The 16,259-nt window shown below is 41.3% G+C and overlaps 1 protein-coding gene across 1 annotated transcript; it reads right to left on the reverse strand.

Moving 5' to 3' along the window:
* Positions 1-4,900: 4,900 nt before the first annotated feature.
* LOC113905068 (neutrophil collagenase-like) lies at positions 4,901-16,029 on the reverse strand. The gene is made up of 10 exons (XM_027562095.1): positions 15,919-16,029; positions 14,002-14,246; positions 12,940-13,088; positions 12,727-12,852; positions 9,994-10,155; positions 7,550-7,667; positions 6,675-6,808; positions 5,947-6,100; positions 5,168-5,271; positions 4,901-5,010 (listed from the first exon to the last, which is right to left on the reverse strand). Exons 1-10 carry the CDS (start codon positions 16,027-16,029, stop codon positions 4,901-4,903), a joined length of 1,413 nt encoding a protein of 470 aa, XP_027417896.1.
* Positions 16,030-16,259: the final 230 nt, after the last annotated feature.

The following is a 16,259-nucleotide window of genomic DNA, read 5'->3' on the forward strand; positions in this document are numbered from 1 at the left end:
TTTCATTATGAAAACTTCAAGGAAAATTTCCTCTATTATTTCTTTGATAATTTCTTTCTACCTACTTTCCTCTTTTTCTTTCTGGAATGCAAAGCTATTGGAACTCTTGGGTTGAATCTCTGTGTTTCCAATATATCCTTTATTACTTTCCATCAACTTTATTTCCAGCTCACTTATTGAGTTTATCTTAGTTATATTTTTAATGTCCAAGAGATTTTTCTAGTTCTCTGAGTATCCTTTTATTTTTTTGTATTTTGTTAATTTTTTTGGATGTAAGCTATGTCTTATTTTTAAAGAATGTTAAGTATTTTTTCATTTATTTTGACATTTTCTTTTGCTTCCAGGATTGTCTGTTTCTTCAAAATTTCTGTTTTGGTGTCTGTTTTTGATACTAGAAGCTTTTAAAAAAATGTCTGGAGATTGATCTGAAATCTGTTTAATATTGAGAGACAAGAAAGTTGACTGGAAACTACGTGTGCTTTGGCAGGGCTGCTGGTCGATGACCTTTTACTGCAAGGCAGTAGGGTGGATTCCAGACACTTTATATGGTACATTAGTTGGACTTCTTGGTTAGAATGTAATAGAAAAAATCCAAGTACCAAATGATTAAGAAACATTTCTTCCTCCCTCACGTCCAGATTTGGTAGTCCAAGGCTTGTGTGACAACACCACGTTATCAGGGATGTAGGCACAGACACCTGGCAACACCAGCTCTCAGGGGCAGTGCCTCGTGGTCCAGGGGGCTTCTCAAGTTTGTGCCATTGCGTCTGCATTACAGGCAGCCGGACAAGGAAATGGCAACCCACTCCAGTGTTCTTGCCTGGAGAATCCCATGGACAGAGGAACCTGGCAGGCTGCAGTCCGTGGGGTTGCACAGTGTCAAACAAAAGTGACTTAGCACATACAGGCAGCAGGAAAGAGGAAGGAAGAGAAAGTAAATGCCCAGTCTCTTTCTAGAAGCCCGTACAGTATTCTGCTTACACTTTTTGGCAAGAAATTAGACACATGGCCATATCTAGCCATAAGCGAGGCTACAAAGCAGTCTTTTAGCTGCATTGCTACCTCAAATGAAATTTACTGCAGCAAAGGAAGAGGGGGATCATGTTAATAGGGGTAACTAGTAAGTCTTTGCCCCACTGAGATTTCTATAGGTTGGGTATTTGTAAACCCTTTTTTTTCGGGTGAGTAAGTTTCCCCAGAGAAGACAACTCTAATTTCTCACTTTAATCTCCCAGCAACAAAGTTATAGGAGGTGCCTCTGGCACCCTGTGTGACAGTCTCCCAGCATACCTCTGAGCTTAGCTGTGCAGCTGTGCATAACTCACCTTACACAGTCCACCCTTAACCACTCACTGGGTGTCTTTGTGCTTTTTGCTCGGGCATTGAGCTGCCATGGGGACTGACAGGTCAACTCCTTAGAGCTACCTGGTGGTGGGGCGGGGAGCTGAAGGACGAATGTTCCAGCCTCCCACCCACTGGAGAACAAGTGAACAACTGAAAGGAGTTTTGTAAGTTTCTCAGTAAGTCCTGCTGGAATTGAGCCCCAGCTCCTGCAGCAGAAACCTCAGCGATACGTACTTGAATTAATGAACTTTCTCTCTTTCTGTTTCATTCTGCTTGCTCAACCTCACTCTTGCTTGCTGGGACCACGTCCCCAATAAAGTGACTGTGCTACGGTCTTGTCTTAGCCTTTGCTTTGGAAGAAACTCAACCTAAGATAAAAGTAATATCATTCTTAAGTTTTAAGCTTAGATTCTCACATCTCTTGTACTCAAAACTTCAACACAGCATCCAGAAAATACCACACATTGTCAAGAAAACCTTGAAAAGGGCAAATGTTTAAAATTCTTTACTATACTTTATATTGCTGTTCACTTTCTTTGCCTGTGAAATACGGTTAAAAAAATAACATGAATTCTGTTCTTGTGTTGAAAATGCATAGATGAGGCTTGGGCCAAGAATCTGTCATAAATAGCTGGTACCACTAGCAGGTATTCTGAAATGAATCTCCCATCTTTGTGCCTGTAAAAACTGATTTCATAAGAAGTTTTAGAAGATGCCATAGTCTGAAATTGACTCTTAAAAATGAAATCTCAAATTCTTACAGGTCCTTTTGCCATTTGACATTGATACAATGAATTGCTTATCTATTTCCCTCACTTTTCCTAGCACAGTACCTGGAACAGGTAGGTGATTAATTGTAGAACAAGTGAATAAATGAAATTATAGTATATACTAGTTTCTATTTTATCTTATAAAGTAAGTTGAGAATAAAGTATTGACATACTCAAGAGACTCTTTGAAGACATTGAATATTGACAAAATATTTCATTAACCTATGAAGCAATACCTAAAAGTTTAATATCAATAGTATAATATTTCTGATAAGGGAAAATACCCACAAATATATTGAAAATTCCCTTTATACTTTAGATGGACTATATGGTAGTATATTAAGAAATTCAGTAGATCACAAGTCAGTCATTTAAAATATTTATTTTAAATTCATTTAATAGATAAATTTTGAACCAAAATTAAGTATAAAATTATACTAAATTAATCATCTGCTGGGCTTAAAAATTCTAACAGAAAAAGAACAAAGTATATGATAGTGTTAAATATATTTTACAGTTCACATATTTATTATGTAATAAGCTGCATTGTATTACATTCCAACAACTGCCAATATATTATAATGATTTTTTAATTGGAGGATAATTTCCTTACAGTGCTATGGTGGTCTCTGCTGTACGTCAACATGAATCAGTCATAATTATATATATGTCCCCTCCCTCTTGAGTCTCCCTCCCCCACCCCATTCTACTCCTCCGGGTCATCCCAGAGCACCAGCCTGGGCCCCCTGGATATTATAATAATTTCAGTGTCTGGACTAACCATTGCTGCTGCTGCTGCTAAGTCGCTTCAGTCATGTCCGACTCTGTGCGACCCCATAGACGGCAGCCCACCAGGCTCCCCCTGTCCCTGGGATTCTCCAGGCAAGAACACTGGAGTGGGTTGCCATTTCCCTCTCCAATGCGTGAAAGTGAAAAAATAAAGTGAAGTCGCTCAGTCGTGTCCAACTCCTAGCGACCCCATGGACTGCAGCCTACCAGGCCCCTCTGTCCAAGGGATTTTCCAGGCAAGAGTACTGGAGTGGGTTACCATTGCCTTTTCTGGGACTAACCATTATGATCCCACAAATCTTAAAGTTCTTAATAGAAAATCCATTAGCAAATTTATGCATCTCATCTCAGTGTAATTGAATTAAATAATAGTTACTGAATTTTGTGCCCAGCACAGTTCTGTTTGTCTGGCAAACCCTAGTTTTCTGTAGAGGGTGTCCTTTTGAGAAGCTCAGGGAAAACAGAAATAAAGAACAACAGATCTAATTCGCCCATTTGCTCAGACTCTAGAAGCCAAGGAGGAGGCAGGAGAGGAGGTGGTACCCCTCCTTTTTGCTGCTCCTCTGGGAAGATACCAATTATCTTTACCAGGGTTTCAATTCTGACTTTCTGTATTGATTCATTTCCTTAAGTGCAGATGTACTATTTCAGCTTCCAGAGCTGCTGTAACTGTCACCAACTTGGTAGCTTAAAACAAGAGAAACCTTTTTTTTTTTTAACACAGTCTGGAAGCTACAGATCAAATCAAGGAGTCAGGAGGGTCATGTCCTTCTCTCTAAAGGCTCTAGGGCAGATCCTTCCTTGCCTCTTTCCAGCTTCCGGTGGTTGCCGGCAATCCTTGGCACATAGATGCACCATTCCCACTCTGCTACACCTTCACAAGGCCTTCTCTACTGGATATCTAGTGTCTGCTCTTCTTATAAAAACATCAGTTTTTAGACCTACCCTGATCTAGTATAACCTCATATTAGCTAACTACATCAACAGAGATGCTAGTTGCATAGGTACCTGGGGTGAGGGCTTCAGCATACCATTTTTCAGCTCAGTTCAGTCGCTCAATCGTGTCCGACTCTGCGACCCCATGAATCACAGCATGCCAGGCCTCCCTCACCAACTCCCGGAGTTCACTCAAACTCATGTCCATCGAGTCGGTGATGCCATCCAGCCATCTCATCTGTTGTCCCCTTCTCCTCCTGCCCCCAATCCCTCCCAGCATCAGGGTCTTTTCCAATGAGTCAACTCTTTGCATAAGGTGGCCAAAGTACTGGAGTTTCAGCCTCAGCATCAGTCCTTCCAATGAACACCCAGGACTGATCTCTTTTAGGATGCACTAGTTGGATACCATTTTTAGGGGGATACAATTCAATCCACAACAGGTATCAACAATATTTTTTTCCAAGAGTGGAAAATAGCATCACATTTTTGTCAAGGCAATGTGTACTGCTTATGTTGTTCATAATACTTGTTGTTGTTGTTTATTCACTCGAAGAGTTGTGTCCTACTCTTTGTGACCCCATGGAGTATAGCTGGCCAGGCTCCTCTGTCCATGGGATTTTCCAGGCAAGGACACTGGAGTGAGTTACAATTTCCTTTTCTGGGGTTGTAATCCTTACTTCTAACCAAAATACAGTGCTAAATAACATGTAGCAGGTACACTTAAGATGTATTTAAAAGACTTAAGAATAAATGGGCATTTTAGAAGTCAAATAAACAAGTTAGGAAATAATGAATATTGATTGAGGTGGCAAAGAAGACTTAATCTCCTTCTTGTGATGGATTCACTAACATGAGACGGAATGTATGAGAACCAAATCAACCTCTGCAAACAGTGGATACTCCAAATGTAATTTCACTGAAGACAAGTCCAATGAATACAGTGATAGCAAACAACATTATTTATTATTCAGAAAATATAAATAGGATACAGTGTAATAGATATGCAAATTAGACTTCCCTTCCATATTCAGAAAATGGATACAATCACATTTAATTTTGCTTCAACTGTACCAACAGTTAAGCCACGTATTGCTTCTGTCGACTCTAGTAACTCTACGAGCATGAAAATCAAATGCATAATATCTTGGTCCACTGAAGAAAAGGAACAAGGCTATATAAAAGAAAAGATATAATGTATTGAATTAGCTTGTAGAAGATCTTGGATATTTTCAATTAAAAAACCCCATTCCAGTCCTATTATAACTATCACATGCAAATGAACTATTTTAAAAAATTAAACAAATTTATTAAGTTTATTTTCTACTTACAATTCTCCTGGAAAACTGCATCAACTCTACTTTCTATTCCTGGAAAAAAACTTGCTATGCTTTGGGGATAACCTGGTTCCATAGATTGACTTTGGTCATCATAGCTGATGAGAAAAAAAAAAATCATCCCATGTTTTAAGACCAATACAATATACAATGATAACAATTTTCTTTAAATTGTATATACTTTTAAAAAGTGCCTTCACACATATCTTCTCATTAGTTCTTCACAATATCCTATTTATTGAAACTAATGATGGTTAATTTCTCTACCTAAGGGTACCTACCTATTTATAAAATATACTGCTATCACTAGTACTAAGACAGATATCTGATTGCTGGTGCAGTGTTATTTTCGAAAGGAGAGCTTATGTTTCTAAGGCTTTTACTTAATTGATTCATCATCTCTATCTGAAAAAATATAAACAATAATTTCAACTTGGGAATCAAGTTCTGTATAACATTTGCTTGAGTGTAGTAGAATTTAACTCTTAGAATTTCATGAATAAATGAGACTTGGACTAATTCTTTCTTTGGATCCCACTTTAGTGCTCTATTCAAGTTAGCTCTTTTTCAGGATATAGAGTGCTCAATACCATTGGGCAGGTGTCTTAACTTTATGAAAATTTCAAAAGCCATAGCAACATCAATCATCTTGTGAAAAAGAATGCTTATCAGAGACCATCTAGATGTGTTAAACCTTCAGATACCTGATCATCGATGGTTTCTAGACAGGGTGAAAAACATAGATTTCAATCTCTAATGGAAAAAAATCTTACCTCCAGAACTGGTCGTTTACAAAGAAGTACGTTTTTCTCCTGTAGGAAACAGCTGCGTCAATTGCTTGGACACTGCTCGGGAAGCCATAGCTTGATATATGCCTGGGGTAACCTTGCTGAGTATCATAGCCACTCAGAGCCCAGTACTGGGTGCCTGTCAACGATTCAGGTGTATGTCAGATAAAGTTTTTCCATTCCTACAAAATGTATATCACTTCTTAACCTTTGCATACATTCATCATAGGAATAAAAATGGAAAAAATAGTCTTGAAAAGAAAAAGGTGGTCAAGTTAAGATCATTGGGCTATGATAGACCTCATGGTTCCCCAACACCTGTAAAATATTCCCAACTTCTAAGCCTGGCATTCAGGGTCCCACACTTGAATGTCTTATCTCATGTGACTTCTATACAGAGATTTAACTAGAACCTTGGGGGAATCTTAGAGAATTATACCTGGGATAAGGCTGGAGGAACGCTAAAGGTGGTCTAATGAAGTGTTCTCATTTTGTAAATGAGGAGATTAATGCCTGAAGAGGGTACAACCTGCTCAAGTTCACACAGCTGTTAGTGGTGGACAGAGGACCCAACCCAGGTCTCTCGACAAAAACGCAGCCAGCGTTAACACTCTCTCCTTGACTCACCTCTTTGAACCTGGGAAAGAGCACAAAGGAGTCCTGCCCTTCCCTCCACCGGGAACAAGAAGAAGAGGAAAACCTCGGGCAGTCACCTTTGAATATGAAAATTAGGTCCCTGTCAAAATCCTCATAAGCAGCATGTATGCCGTTTGGCAGGGACGGCCAGTAGAGAGAAATGAAATTGAATTCCGCCATTCGTAGCCGAGGGTGCTTCCTCCAGACGTACCTAGTGGAACACAAGGAGAGAAGCACGCGTGACAGTCTACGTAGGCGGTTTCTGCGAGTCTGGGGCCGGAACTGGCCCTGTAAGCCTGCTGAGAGGATATGACACCCAGTGACGGCGATGCTGGCAGTCGGTGACCAGCATATGCCCAGTCCTTTGTGGTGACGCCATCCATCTGGTGAGAACTCTGCAGGTGTCAGGGGAGCTGACAGGAGGGGCCTTACTCCATTGCGTTTTACATCACCTCCGTTCTCACACACCGACAAGTCTTATTTTGTTAGGCTCTTTCATTACTGGTGCTACAGTATGATGAAGATATTTAGAATACAAGCATACTCAGCCTGTGGGTACACAGTCACAAAATAGCCAATGGAAAATTGAAAAATTCAGTCAGATGATTTTTCCCGCATCTTACGAAGTGACTGGTTCCATTCACCTGACTGAATTTGGGTAGGACCGAATACTATTTTGGTCTTGGGGAAACCCAGCCACAGAATTTCTAACAGCTAGAGCCCATGTTTGTATACATCTTCAGAAACATCTGAATATTTACAAATGTTTTAACTATTTTTTCTCTTCCAGGATGTTTTAAGTTACCCAGAAAGCACTATCAATTCCAATGACATTCACATGCATAGATTTCAAAGGAAAAGCTGAGTAATGTGTAATATGTGACTTAATTAGAATACAGTTTCAAGTTAGCCAGTAAAAGAAGTCAAAAGAAGGAATATTTCATTCTCATACTTGTCTTTGAAGAAGAGTATTTCTCCACGGAGTGTGGTGACAGCATCAAATGTCAGTCTGGGGTCGCAGGCGGTGGGGGTGGTTGGTCCAGTAGGTTGCACAGGGTTGCTTGAGGGTCCTGAAATTTAAAAAAGACTTTCTATAAACATAAGCCCAGGGTGTACATTCGATATATCTCAGGTCAGTGAAGGGTCTTCATATGAAAAGAAATGCTATTTGGCCATCCTACAAGGTGTTAAAGTAGTCACACATTGCTGCTGCTGCTAAGTTGCTTCAGCCATGTCCAACTCTAGACGGCAGCCCACCAGGCTCTTCCGTCCCTGGGATCCTCCAGGCAAGAATACTGGAGTGGGTTGTCATTTCCTTCTCCAATCACACACTGCTGCTGCTGCTAGGTCGCTTCAGTCGTGTCTGACTCTGTGCGATCCCATAGATGGCAGCCCACCAGGCTCCACCGTCCCTGGGATTCTCCAGGCAAGAACACTGGAGTGGGTTGCCATTTCCTTCTCCAATGCGTGAAAGTGAAGTCGCTCAGTCGTGTCAGACTCTTCGAGACCCCATGGACCACAGCCTACCAGGCTCCTCCATCCATGGGATTGTCCAGGCAAGAGTACTAGAGTGGGTTGCCATTGCCTTCACACATTAAAAGTCTTTTAAGGCTCTCTTAAAAGTCTTTTTTTATAATTAAAAAATTAAACAGGCTCAACTTGATGGCTCAGTTGGTAAAGAGTCCGCCTGCCAATGCAGGAGACATGGGTCTGATCCCTGATCTGGGAAGGTCTCTCATGCCACAGAGCAGTTAAGCCCGTCTGCCACACTCTAGAGTCCGGGAACCACCAGTAGAGAGCCCACGGACCGTGACCACTGCAGCCTGAGCACCCTGGAGATTGTACCCCGCGACAGGAGAAGCCACTGCAGTGAGAAGTCTGTGTACCGCAGCGAAGAGAGGCCACCTCTGGCTGCAACTGGAGAAAACCTGGGCAGCAACAGAAACCCAGCACACCCAAAGAATTAGATAAAAAATAAACAAAAGAATAGTTGTGACTTTAAGGACAGTTCCAGGTTAAGTTGTGAAGCAAAGAAGTGTGAATTCTTCCCCTTCCCCTCTGCCAATTTAAAATCAGAATCCCATGTTTCTTTCCCTTCTTGGTTCCTCTTTCTGCATGTTTAGTCACTCAATATCTACTTTCTCATTTCCCACAAAAATCCCCCTTCAAGAAGCTCTTATCCATCAGTCTTCTGCCAAACAGCATAAATCTAAGTCCAATTTTAGAAATATCTTTCCTATAAATATTTAAATTGTAATGTATTTTCTCATTGCAGAACAAAAGGTTGCAAGCAGTTAAAATATGGGTGAGTGAGAAAAGGAGGTGTTTTCAGAGGAAAAGGAATTGGGAAGTAGGGGCAGTTAGACTAGGTCTCATTGTTCCTGAAAATTCTACTGTCATGAAAAACATTCATAGTTGTGGGACCCTAGCCTGCTTGGTTTTGATACTGCTGTCTTACCAGAAAGGGAGAATGTTTTACCCAATGTGACTCCACAACACTCCTGTCCCATCAACACTTTAAATTTTTTTTTTTAGAGATAGAAAGAGCTGCAAACCTTTCTCTGGCTTCTTGTTCCTACAGCTACTAGGGGGCAGGAGGGCAAGAGGAAGGAGAGATGGAATGGTCCAGACCACACTTAGACAGAGCCAAAGGCCTCTATATCCCTCCCTGAAAAGTGTCAGTCTCAGCTTTAAAAAACATTTCTCTCTCTTCATACTCCATCCCACTTCCTTCTTTCTGTCACAGACAACTATCTTGATATGTTCAACATGTATATATATGTAAATATATGTTTGTTAGCATGTTTCTTGAAAATGCTTTGCTTTGTCTGTATGCATTCTTAATTTGTGTGGATTCAACATATTGCATAATTTGCACACTGTGTAATATGTATCATTCTGTTTCTTATCCAGGAATCACAATGTTTTAAAGACACATCTGTGTGTGTTAGTTGTTTAGTCGTGTCCGACTCTTTGCAACCCCATAGACTACAGTCTACCAGGCCCCTCTGTCCATGCAACTCTCCAGGCAAGAACACTGGAGTGGGTTGCCATTTCCTTCTTCAAAAGGAACTATAGAAAGAAAGTGAAGTCGCTCAGTCATGTCCAACTCTTTGAGACCCCATGGACTGTAGCCTACCAGGCTCTATCCATGGAACTCTCCAGGCAAGAATACTGGAGTGGGTTGCCATTTCCTTCTCCAAAAGACTTATCGGTGTCCACCTGATTCAGAGTTTTTCAGGGCTGCACATTACTGTATGGCCTGCATCTACCACATTTTCCCTGTTTATTCTCCTGATGGGCTCCCAGGTGCCCTCCAACATCCATCATCATAGCAGACTGCAGTGAGCATCCCTGACGTGCCCAGGCATCACCATGTACTTCAGACGACCTTACCATAGATGGCCTGAATGCCATTGATGTCATCTTGATGCAGTGAGAAGCTGCTGGGGTCAATGAAAGCGTAATTGGGATACATCAAGGCCCCAGGATCAGAGGAGTGAGCCAGCCCCAAGGAATGGCCGAATTCATGAGCAGCAACAGGAAACAAGTTGTAATCTGAAATGCAAGCGTGTGCAGTGAATGGGTTGAAGTGGATTGAAGGGTGGTGGGAATAGGATCTCAAGGAACGCAGCTTTGAGGCCCAAACTGCCTGACTTCTCCCTTCCCTCTTCATTATCTGATGAAATAGAGGCTAGAAGGAAACAACATAGGACTCACAGGTTGTGATTAGGAGTAATGAGCGCCTCATCAGGTCTTAGAAACAAGAGGACTGCCTTTCTTCCAGTTCTCATAATCGACAGACCTGAGGCTTAGGGAAACGATGACGAGGCCATCACAAGTCTCAAGACTCTCAGAGGTCCTCTCCCCACACCTGCTCCTCGCCAGCCTCCCAGACCCACAGCACCACAAGCCGAGTCAAAGTGAAGAGGCACATAGAAAAGAAGCCGGTCAGCCAGGCCTCCCGTGCGGGGTTGACTCCCGTTGGCTTCCTGACCACCCAGAGCCTAGCGCCAGCTCTTCCTTGATTCTGAGCTCTCCAGGAAGCATCGGGAATTTTCCACCAGAAAGAGACAAACCCCGCCCCTTATTGGTTCCTACTCTTGTCTTTTGACTTCCAGGAGTACGGTGCCTTTTGTAACTAGGAACTGAAAAACTTTCAAGGCCTGCACTTCCTGTCAAACAAAGCCCAAGCTCCTTTGCCAAGTCGAAGACTACTGCATTTGGCTCCGGCAGATGTCTGAGGACTGGATGTCTGATGTGAGCCCTTCCCTCCAGCTGGTCTACGTGCCATCTCACAAACACACAGGCATTTTCTAACACTGCCTACTTAAAAAAAAAAAAAGCATAGTTGTAGAGCACTTTCTTATATGCTAGTCATTGTAATAATATTTAATCTTAGCAACGTTCTTATGAAGTATTATTAGAAATACTTCTACAGGAAAGCAACTGAAGCCCAGAGATTTTGGAACCTTGTTATTTGTCTTGCAACTAACAACTGGTAGAGCTGGGGTTGAACCCAGTTATGATAGCAAGACCTGTGCTCTTTCCAGTGTTCAACACTTCCTGATGATAATTAGCCTTGAATATTCTACCCATGCTCTACGACTTACTTTCTTGATCATCACATCCTTCCACCTTGCATTCATGAATGCTTCAAAAAACATCTTTGAGTGCCTGAAGTACTGGGCAAGGGGCTCTGGAGGATTTATCATGATGCATAGACTAGCCGGGGAGACACGTGCAAACAACTTGAATGTGCAGAATAGTGAGGAGGGAAGTCAGAGAAGACAAAACAAAGGCTACTAGGATTCTGAGAAGAAGACAAAATGGGGTGTTTCCATACCAATTGACATAGTATGGAAAAAGAGAGATTTTGAAAGGTGGGGCTTTGGGCGTGGGCAAGGGCATTTCAGGAAAAGGAAGCAACGTGAGCCAATGTAGGACGGTTGGAAAGCAGATGCTGTCATCTGGGAGCAGTGAATTGCAGTGTGGCTGCTCTGTGTGAAATGCGAAGACAAGCCACGAAAGATGATGTTGGACGATCCCCAAGAGCTTTCAGTGTCAAGTGGACATACTTGGCCTAGAAAATGTAAATACCAGGCTTTCCAAATGTGGACATGAGCTTTCCAAGAACAAAACTCCTTGAAGTGTTGGGGAGAATTAGAGGGACAGAGACCAGAGGTGAACAGTCCAGGTGGGATTCTGGATCAGGTGAGCGGTAGTGACCATCTGACCTGGTGGGAAGGGCAACAAGAATCCGAAGTCATGGGGAGAGTTTATTATCTTTGTGAACACACAAAGCTGTGAACACACAGCTCCAAGCACAGGGATTTAGATAGAATAAATACTTAGATCATTGATGTTGAGGAAATGGTGGGAGGAACAGGTCCCAAGCGAAGACAAAATGTTCCTTTCTTATTATTTTCAAAAAAGTGTCCCATGGCCTCTTGTTACCCTATAACCTTTTAAAGCACCACTCAGTTATTCCCTTCAGGTGATCTTATTCTTACCCTGAGTCTTCTCCTGAAAGGGGTAGTTTGCTATATGGGAACATATCTTTGAAAAAATAGCTCTATTAAGATGAAATGACTAGATAAACAAGAATATCTAGATGGCTGCTCTTTCCTAAGTCGGACAGTTTTCTAAATAAACCTTATTATTTCTGAATTTCCAAAAGTAGAAATCTTTTCAAACATCATAAAATTTCACAATATTAAAATAAAGATACACCCTAAATCAGTGGTAAGCAGACTTTTTTTTAATGAGAATCCAGATAGTAAATATTTTAGATTTTGTGAGCCATAAGCTCTGATATTGTGGTATGAAAGTCATCATAGATGATACATAAAAAGAAGAGTATGTGGCCCTGTCCCAATAAAACTTCATTTATACAAATAGGAACAGGAAGGACTTAGCCATGATTTGTTGTTTTGATTCCTGCCTTAGGAAACAAGGTCAGGATTTAGCTTTTAAGATTTTTTCTCAACCTAAATTAACTTAGTATCTTGAGGTAATAAGAATAATGTGTGTGTGTGTGTGTGTGTGTGTATGCATGTAGACGTGCAAATTCTAATATGGGAAAGTTCAGTTAGAAGCTACATGTGGACATAACCTTGGTTAACTTACTTTCAGAGGTTTTGGTCCATGTTTCTTCTGCATCAAAATGAACATCTCCTCCAATACCAGGGCCTGGCTGAAAGGCATGAGCAAGAATTCCATCGGGTCCATCAAATGGGGAATTGTCCCCATGATCTGAAATAAAACAATTTGTATTAGGTATTAGCCACTTTTCAGTTTAGCCAGAGAAAGCAACATTGAGCCTGACTTCTTTGAGCCCACCTCTTTGGGCAAAAGAAATCTGGATGTCTGCTTCTTCGTCCAAGGTCCTGTTGAAGGTCAAGGGTGACACTTTACTCCAGACTTTAAAGGCTTCCTCAATAATTGCTTCCACATCCATCTCTGTCAAGTTCGGGGTATAGTTCACAATCCTTCAAAATGAGAAGGCACATTAGTCTTTAGAACAGCAGTCCCTCGGTAGATTAAATTGCTCTAGTTTGGAGTTTGTTGCACGTATAACATGCTACCACTGAACAGTGTGTAAGGAGTGGGTGAAGGACTTAGGGTTGAAGACAGACCTGGGTTCTGGACAAGTTACTACATGTCTTTAAACTTCACTTCCTTATTCATAAAATGAGGATGGTAAAATAAAATAAAATAAAACCCTCTCATAAGGTTTTTGTGCGAGTAAATATATATAAAGCATTTAGTTCACTACTTGGCAAATAGTAGTCTTCAATAAATATAGTGTATCATTATTACTGTTACTATCTTCAAAATGGATGAAAAGTGAGGCTAGATTATCTCCAGCAATGATTAAGTCTTTTGGGGTGGGGGGGGTCCCTGGTGGCTCAGTAGTAAAGAATTCACCTGCATGCAATTCAGGAGACTGCCTGTAAATGCTGGAGACTCAGATTTGATCCCTGGATGGGGAAGATCCCCTGGAGAAGGAAATGGCAACCCACTCCAGTATTCTTGCCTGGGAAGTCCCATGGGCAGAGGAGTCTGGTGGGCTACAGCCCACAGGGTCATAAACAGTCAGACATAACCTAGTGACTAAACCACAAACCACCTACATGAGTTCTTGGACAGACAGCCTAACTTTGCCATAGTCTTCTTTAGACTGTTAGAGAAAGGAGACCAAAATGGCAGGCTTTGGATTGATAAGAACCCATGGGATCTTCTCCACTTCATCCTCTCATTCATTCACTAGAATGTAAACTGTGTAAGAACAGGGATATTTACTTGTCTGTAGTGGAGTCCAAGTTCTGTATCAGTGTCTAACACAGTAAGAGTTCAGTGAACACTGGCTCAGGGAATAAACTGAAACTCGAGAAATATCACCTGTAGGTCAGCTTAGTTTTTTCCCACTTGGGGTTTCCTGGGGTTCTCATAAAGCTGCCCGAGTCGGGCACTCCACAGCGAGGCTTTCTCATCATCTCCAGGGTTTCCTCATTTGGCTTCCCTGTCACGTTCAGCCCGAAGAATTGCTGCATTCTTTTAAGTGTCTCGACAATCACATTAGTTTTGCTCTTCCTTTCAGACTTATATTTGAACCTTGGCAATTGGTAGAACTTCTCTAGGTAATTCTGGAAAAAGACAAACATAAGGGATTTGCTGTGAAATTGCCTTCAGTTCTCTGGGATTTTGCATCCCTTTTTAAGTTATTACAGAGGTCAAACCAGGGCTAATAACCTGATCGCCACAAAGATAAAAGCACAAATTTGCTGGTTGAGAGAAAAGGGCCTACTGGAAAGAACAGTTTATCCCTTCAGTGCTACAGTTACTCTTATTCATAAAAATAGGTATTTCATGAAGGGTAAGATAGACATCTCAAGCAATCTCAAGCAAAATGCTAGTATACAGTTAGGAGACTGCCTTCTTATTTTTATTAAAAAGCAAACAAAACAAAACAGCATAAGCATTTATTGACTTCTTGAAGTATTAGTTGCAGCAACGCAGATTCTCTTTTTTAATCCTCTTTTCACTATTGTAGAGGAGGGTTAATCATTCACACTGACATAAAGATGCAAAAAAATAAGGAACTTGCCAAGATGATAATCGGGTCCCAGTTCACCACGTTGCTTCCCAAATGAGAACTGAGAATTTTAAGAGAAGAACGCCAAACATGTTTTGGAGTAACAGCAGCATCACTCTCATTAGCCTTTTATTCACCACAGTAACTCTTCAAGAGGGGCCAGAAACTCATTAAGTACAGGTTCTGAAGGTTGTTAATGAGCCAGTTATGAGACTTCTTTCTTTCACCTTAAGCATCCTTAAGTGGCACTTTGCAAGTGACACAGGACACAGCAATTTTGTGTTCACACAGGCTTTGAGATCAGATAGCTTTGGGTTAAAAACTTAGCTCTGCCACGGATTAATTGTGTGTCCTGGACACATCACTTAGATAATTTAAGATTCACTTTTATCTCTAAAGTGGAATTAATAATCTGTCATCACAGGGTTGCTGTAGGATGAAATGAGACAATATTTGAGAAATGCTGAGCAGGACACCCTGTGCAGAATAAGTACTTAATCACTTCTGGCTATCAGCCATGGGTTACTGTATCATGGTAAGAAGTATTTTTTTTTTTTTAAGTCAAACAAAAAGAATCAACAAGAAAAAAATGCTTTTCTAAAACTGTAATGCTGGGAAAATTGTGCATGACAAATTTCTGACAGCATTCCTTTGTTTTTCTTTAAAGACTTGGCCTTTCATACTGTTAAACAATGGGGAAAAAGCTATCCGTTTTGATTTTTACAATGCTTCCCAGAGTTTATAAACAGCCCCATAGTCTGATTTTAGGAAATAAGACCACATAATGAACTGATTTCTGGTTTCTTATAGTTTCCCATCCTCACACTCTCTTGTACACCTGAGATATTTGGCTGCACAAACAAGTTCATACAGAAAGCACCAATCATGTAGTAAGTGCATTGCAGACATTCTAGAAAGGAAGTCTTAGGTAAGTGAAAAAGAAAATCATTTTATAATTAAAACCATTCCTTCTAAAAGGTTTTCCCTGCTGGAGCAGCTTGGCAGCCGTGTTTTCCGAGGGTTTGAAGAGTCCAGCGTGTTTGCACGCCCAGCTTTCGGAGAGCCCCGTTTGGAACTCTCCTAATCATTGAAACAAGATGTTCAGCCTCAAGCAAATCATTCACATAATTCCTTCAGGCGGTTTCAACTAAAAAGAGAAGATAACCCCCAAATTTTCTCATCACCAGCAAATCAACCACCCACCTAAATGATAGTTGAGGTACCTGAACAATGTTTCTGTTTTTCTCTTCTAGGGATGCAAAAGATACTGGAAAGGCCCTGGAAAGCTGCACGTGGAGTAAGAGCAGAAGTGGGAGCATCTTCAGGCTGAACATGGCCTTCCTTGTCTTCAAGGAAGACCTCTCCCGGCCTGCCTTCTGCCCCTTCCCCTGCCGGGTACCCTGAAGGTCACAGCATCACAGGTCTCTCACTGTTTCATCTGGTCCCTTATAAAGCTGTGTCTTAAACAATTGCCCCACCAGGAACGTGAAGCAATGCAGGCTAATTACACTCTGACAGTTCTGCAATGTTATAACGTGATCGAGTACCCTCAAATGGGGGAGTC

Source organism: Bos indicus x Bos taurus, chromosome 15, assembly GCF_003369695.1.
Source record: "Bos indicus x Bos taurus breed Angus x Brahman F1 hybrid chromosome 15, Bos_hybrid_MaternalHap_v2.0, whole genome shotgun sequence".
Lineage (NCBI taxonomy): Eukaryota > Metazoa > Chordata > Mammalia > Artiodactyla > Bovidae > Bos > Bos indicus x Bos taurus.

Coding starts and splice junctions, on each gene's coding strand:
- LOC113905068 (XM_027562095.1), bottom strand. CDS start 16,029: ATGTTCAGCCTGAAGATGCTCCCACTTCTGCTCTTACTCCACGTGCAG. Junction 7,668..9,993: donor TGGCATTCAGGCCATCTATG/GTAAGGTCGTCT, acceptor TTTAAATTTCAG/GACCCTCAAGCAACCCTGTG. Junction 5,272..5,946: donor GTAAACGACCAGTTCTGGAG/GTAAGATTTTTT, acceptor TTTTCTCATCAG/CTATGATGACCAAAGTCAAT.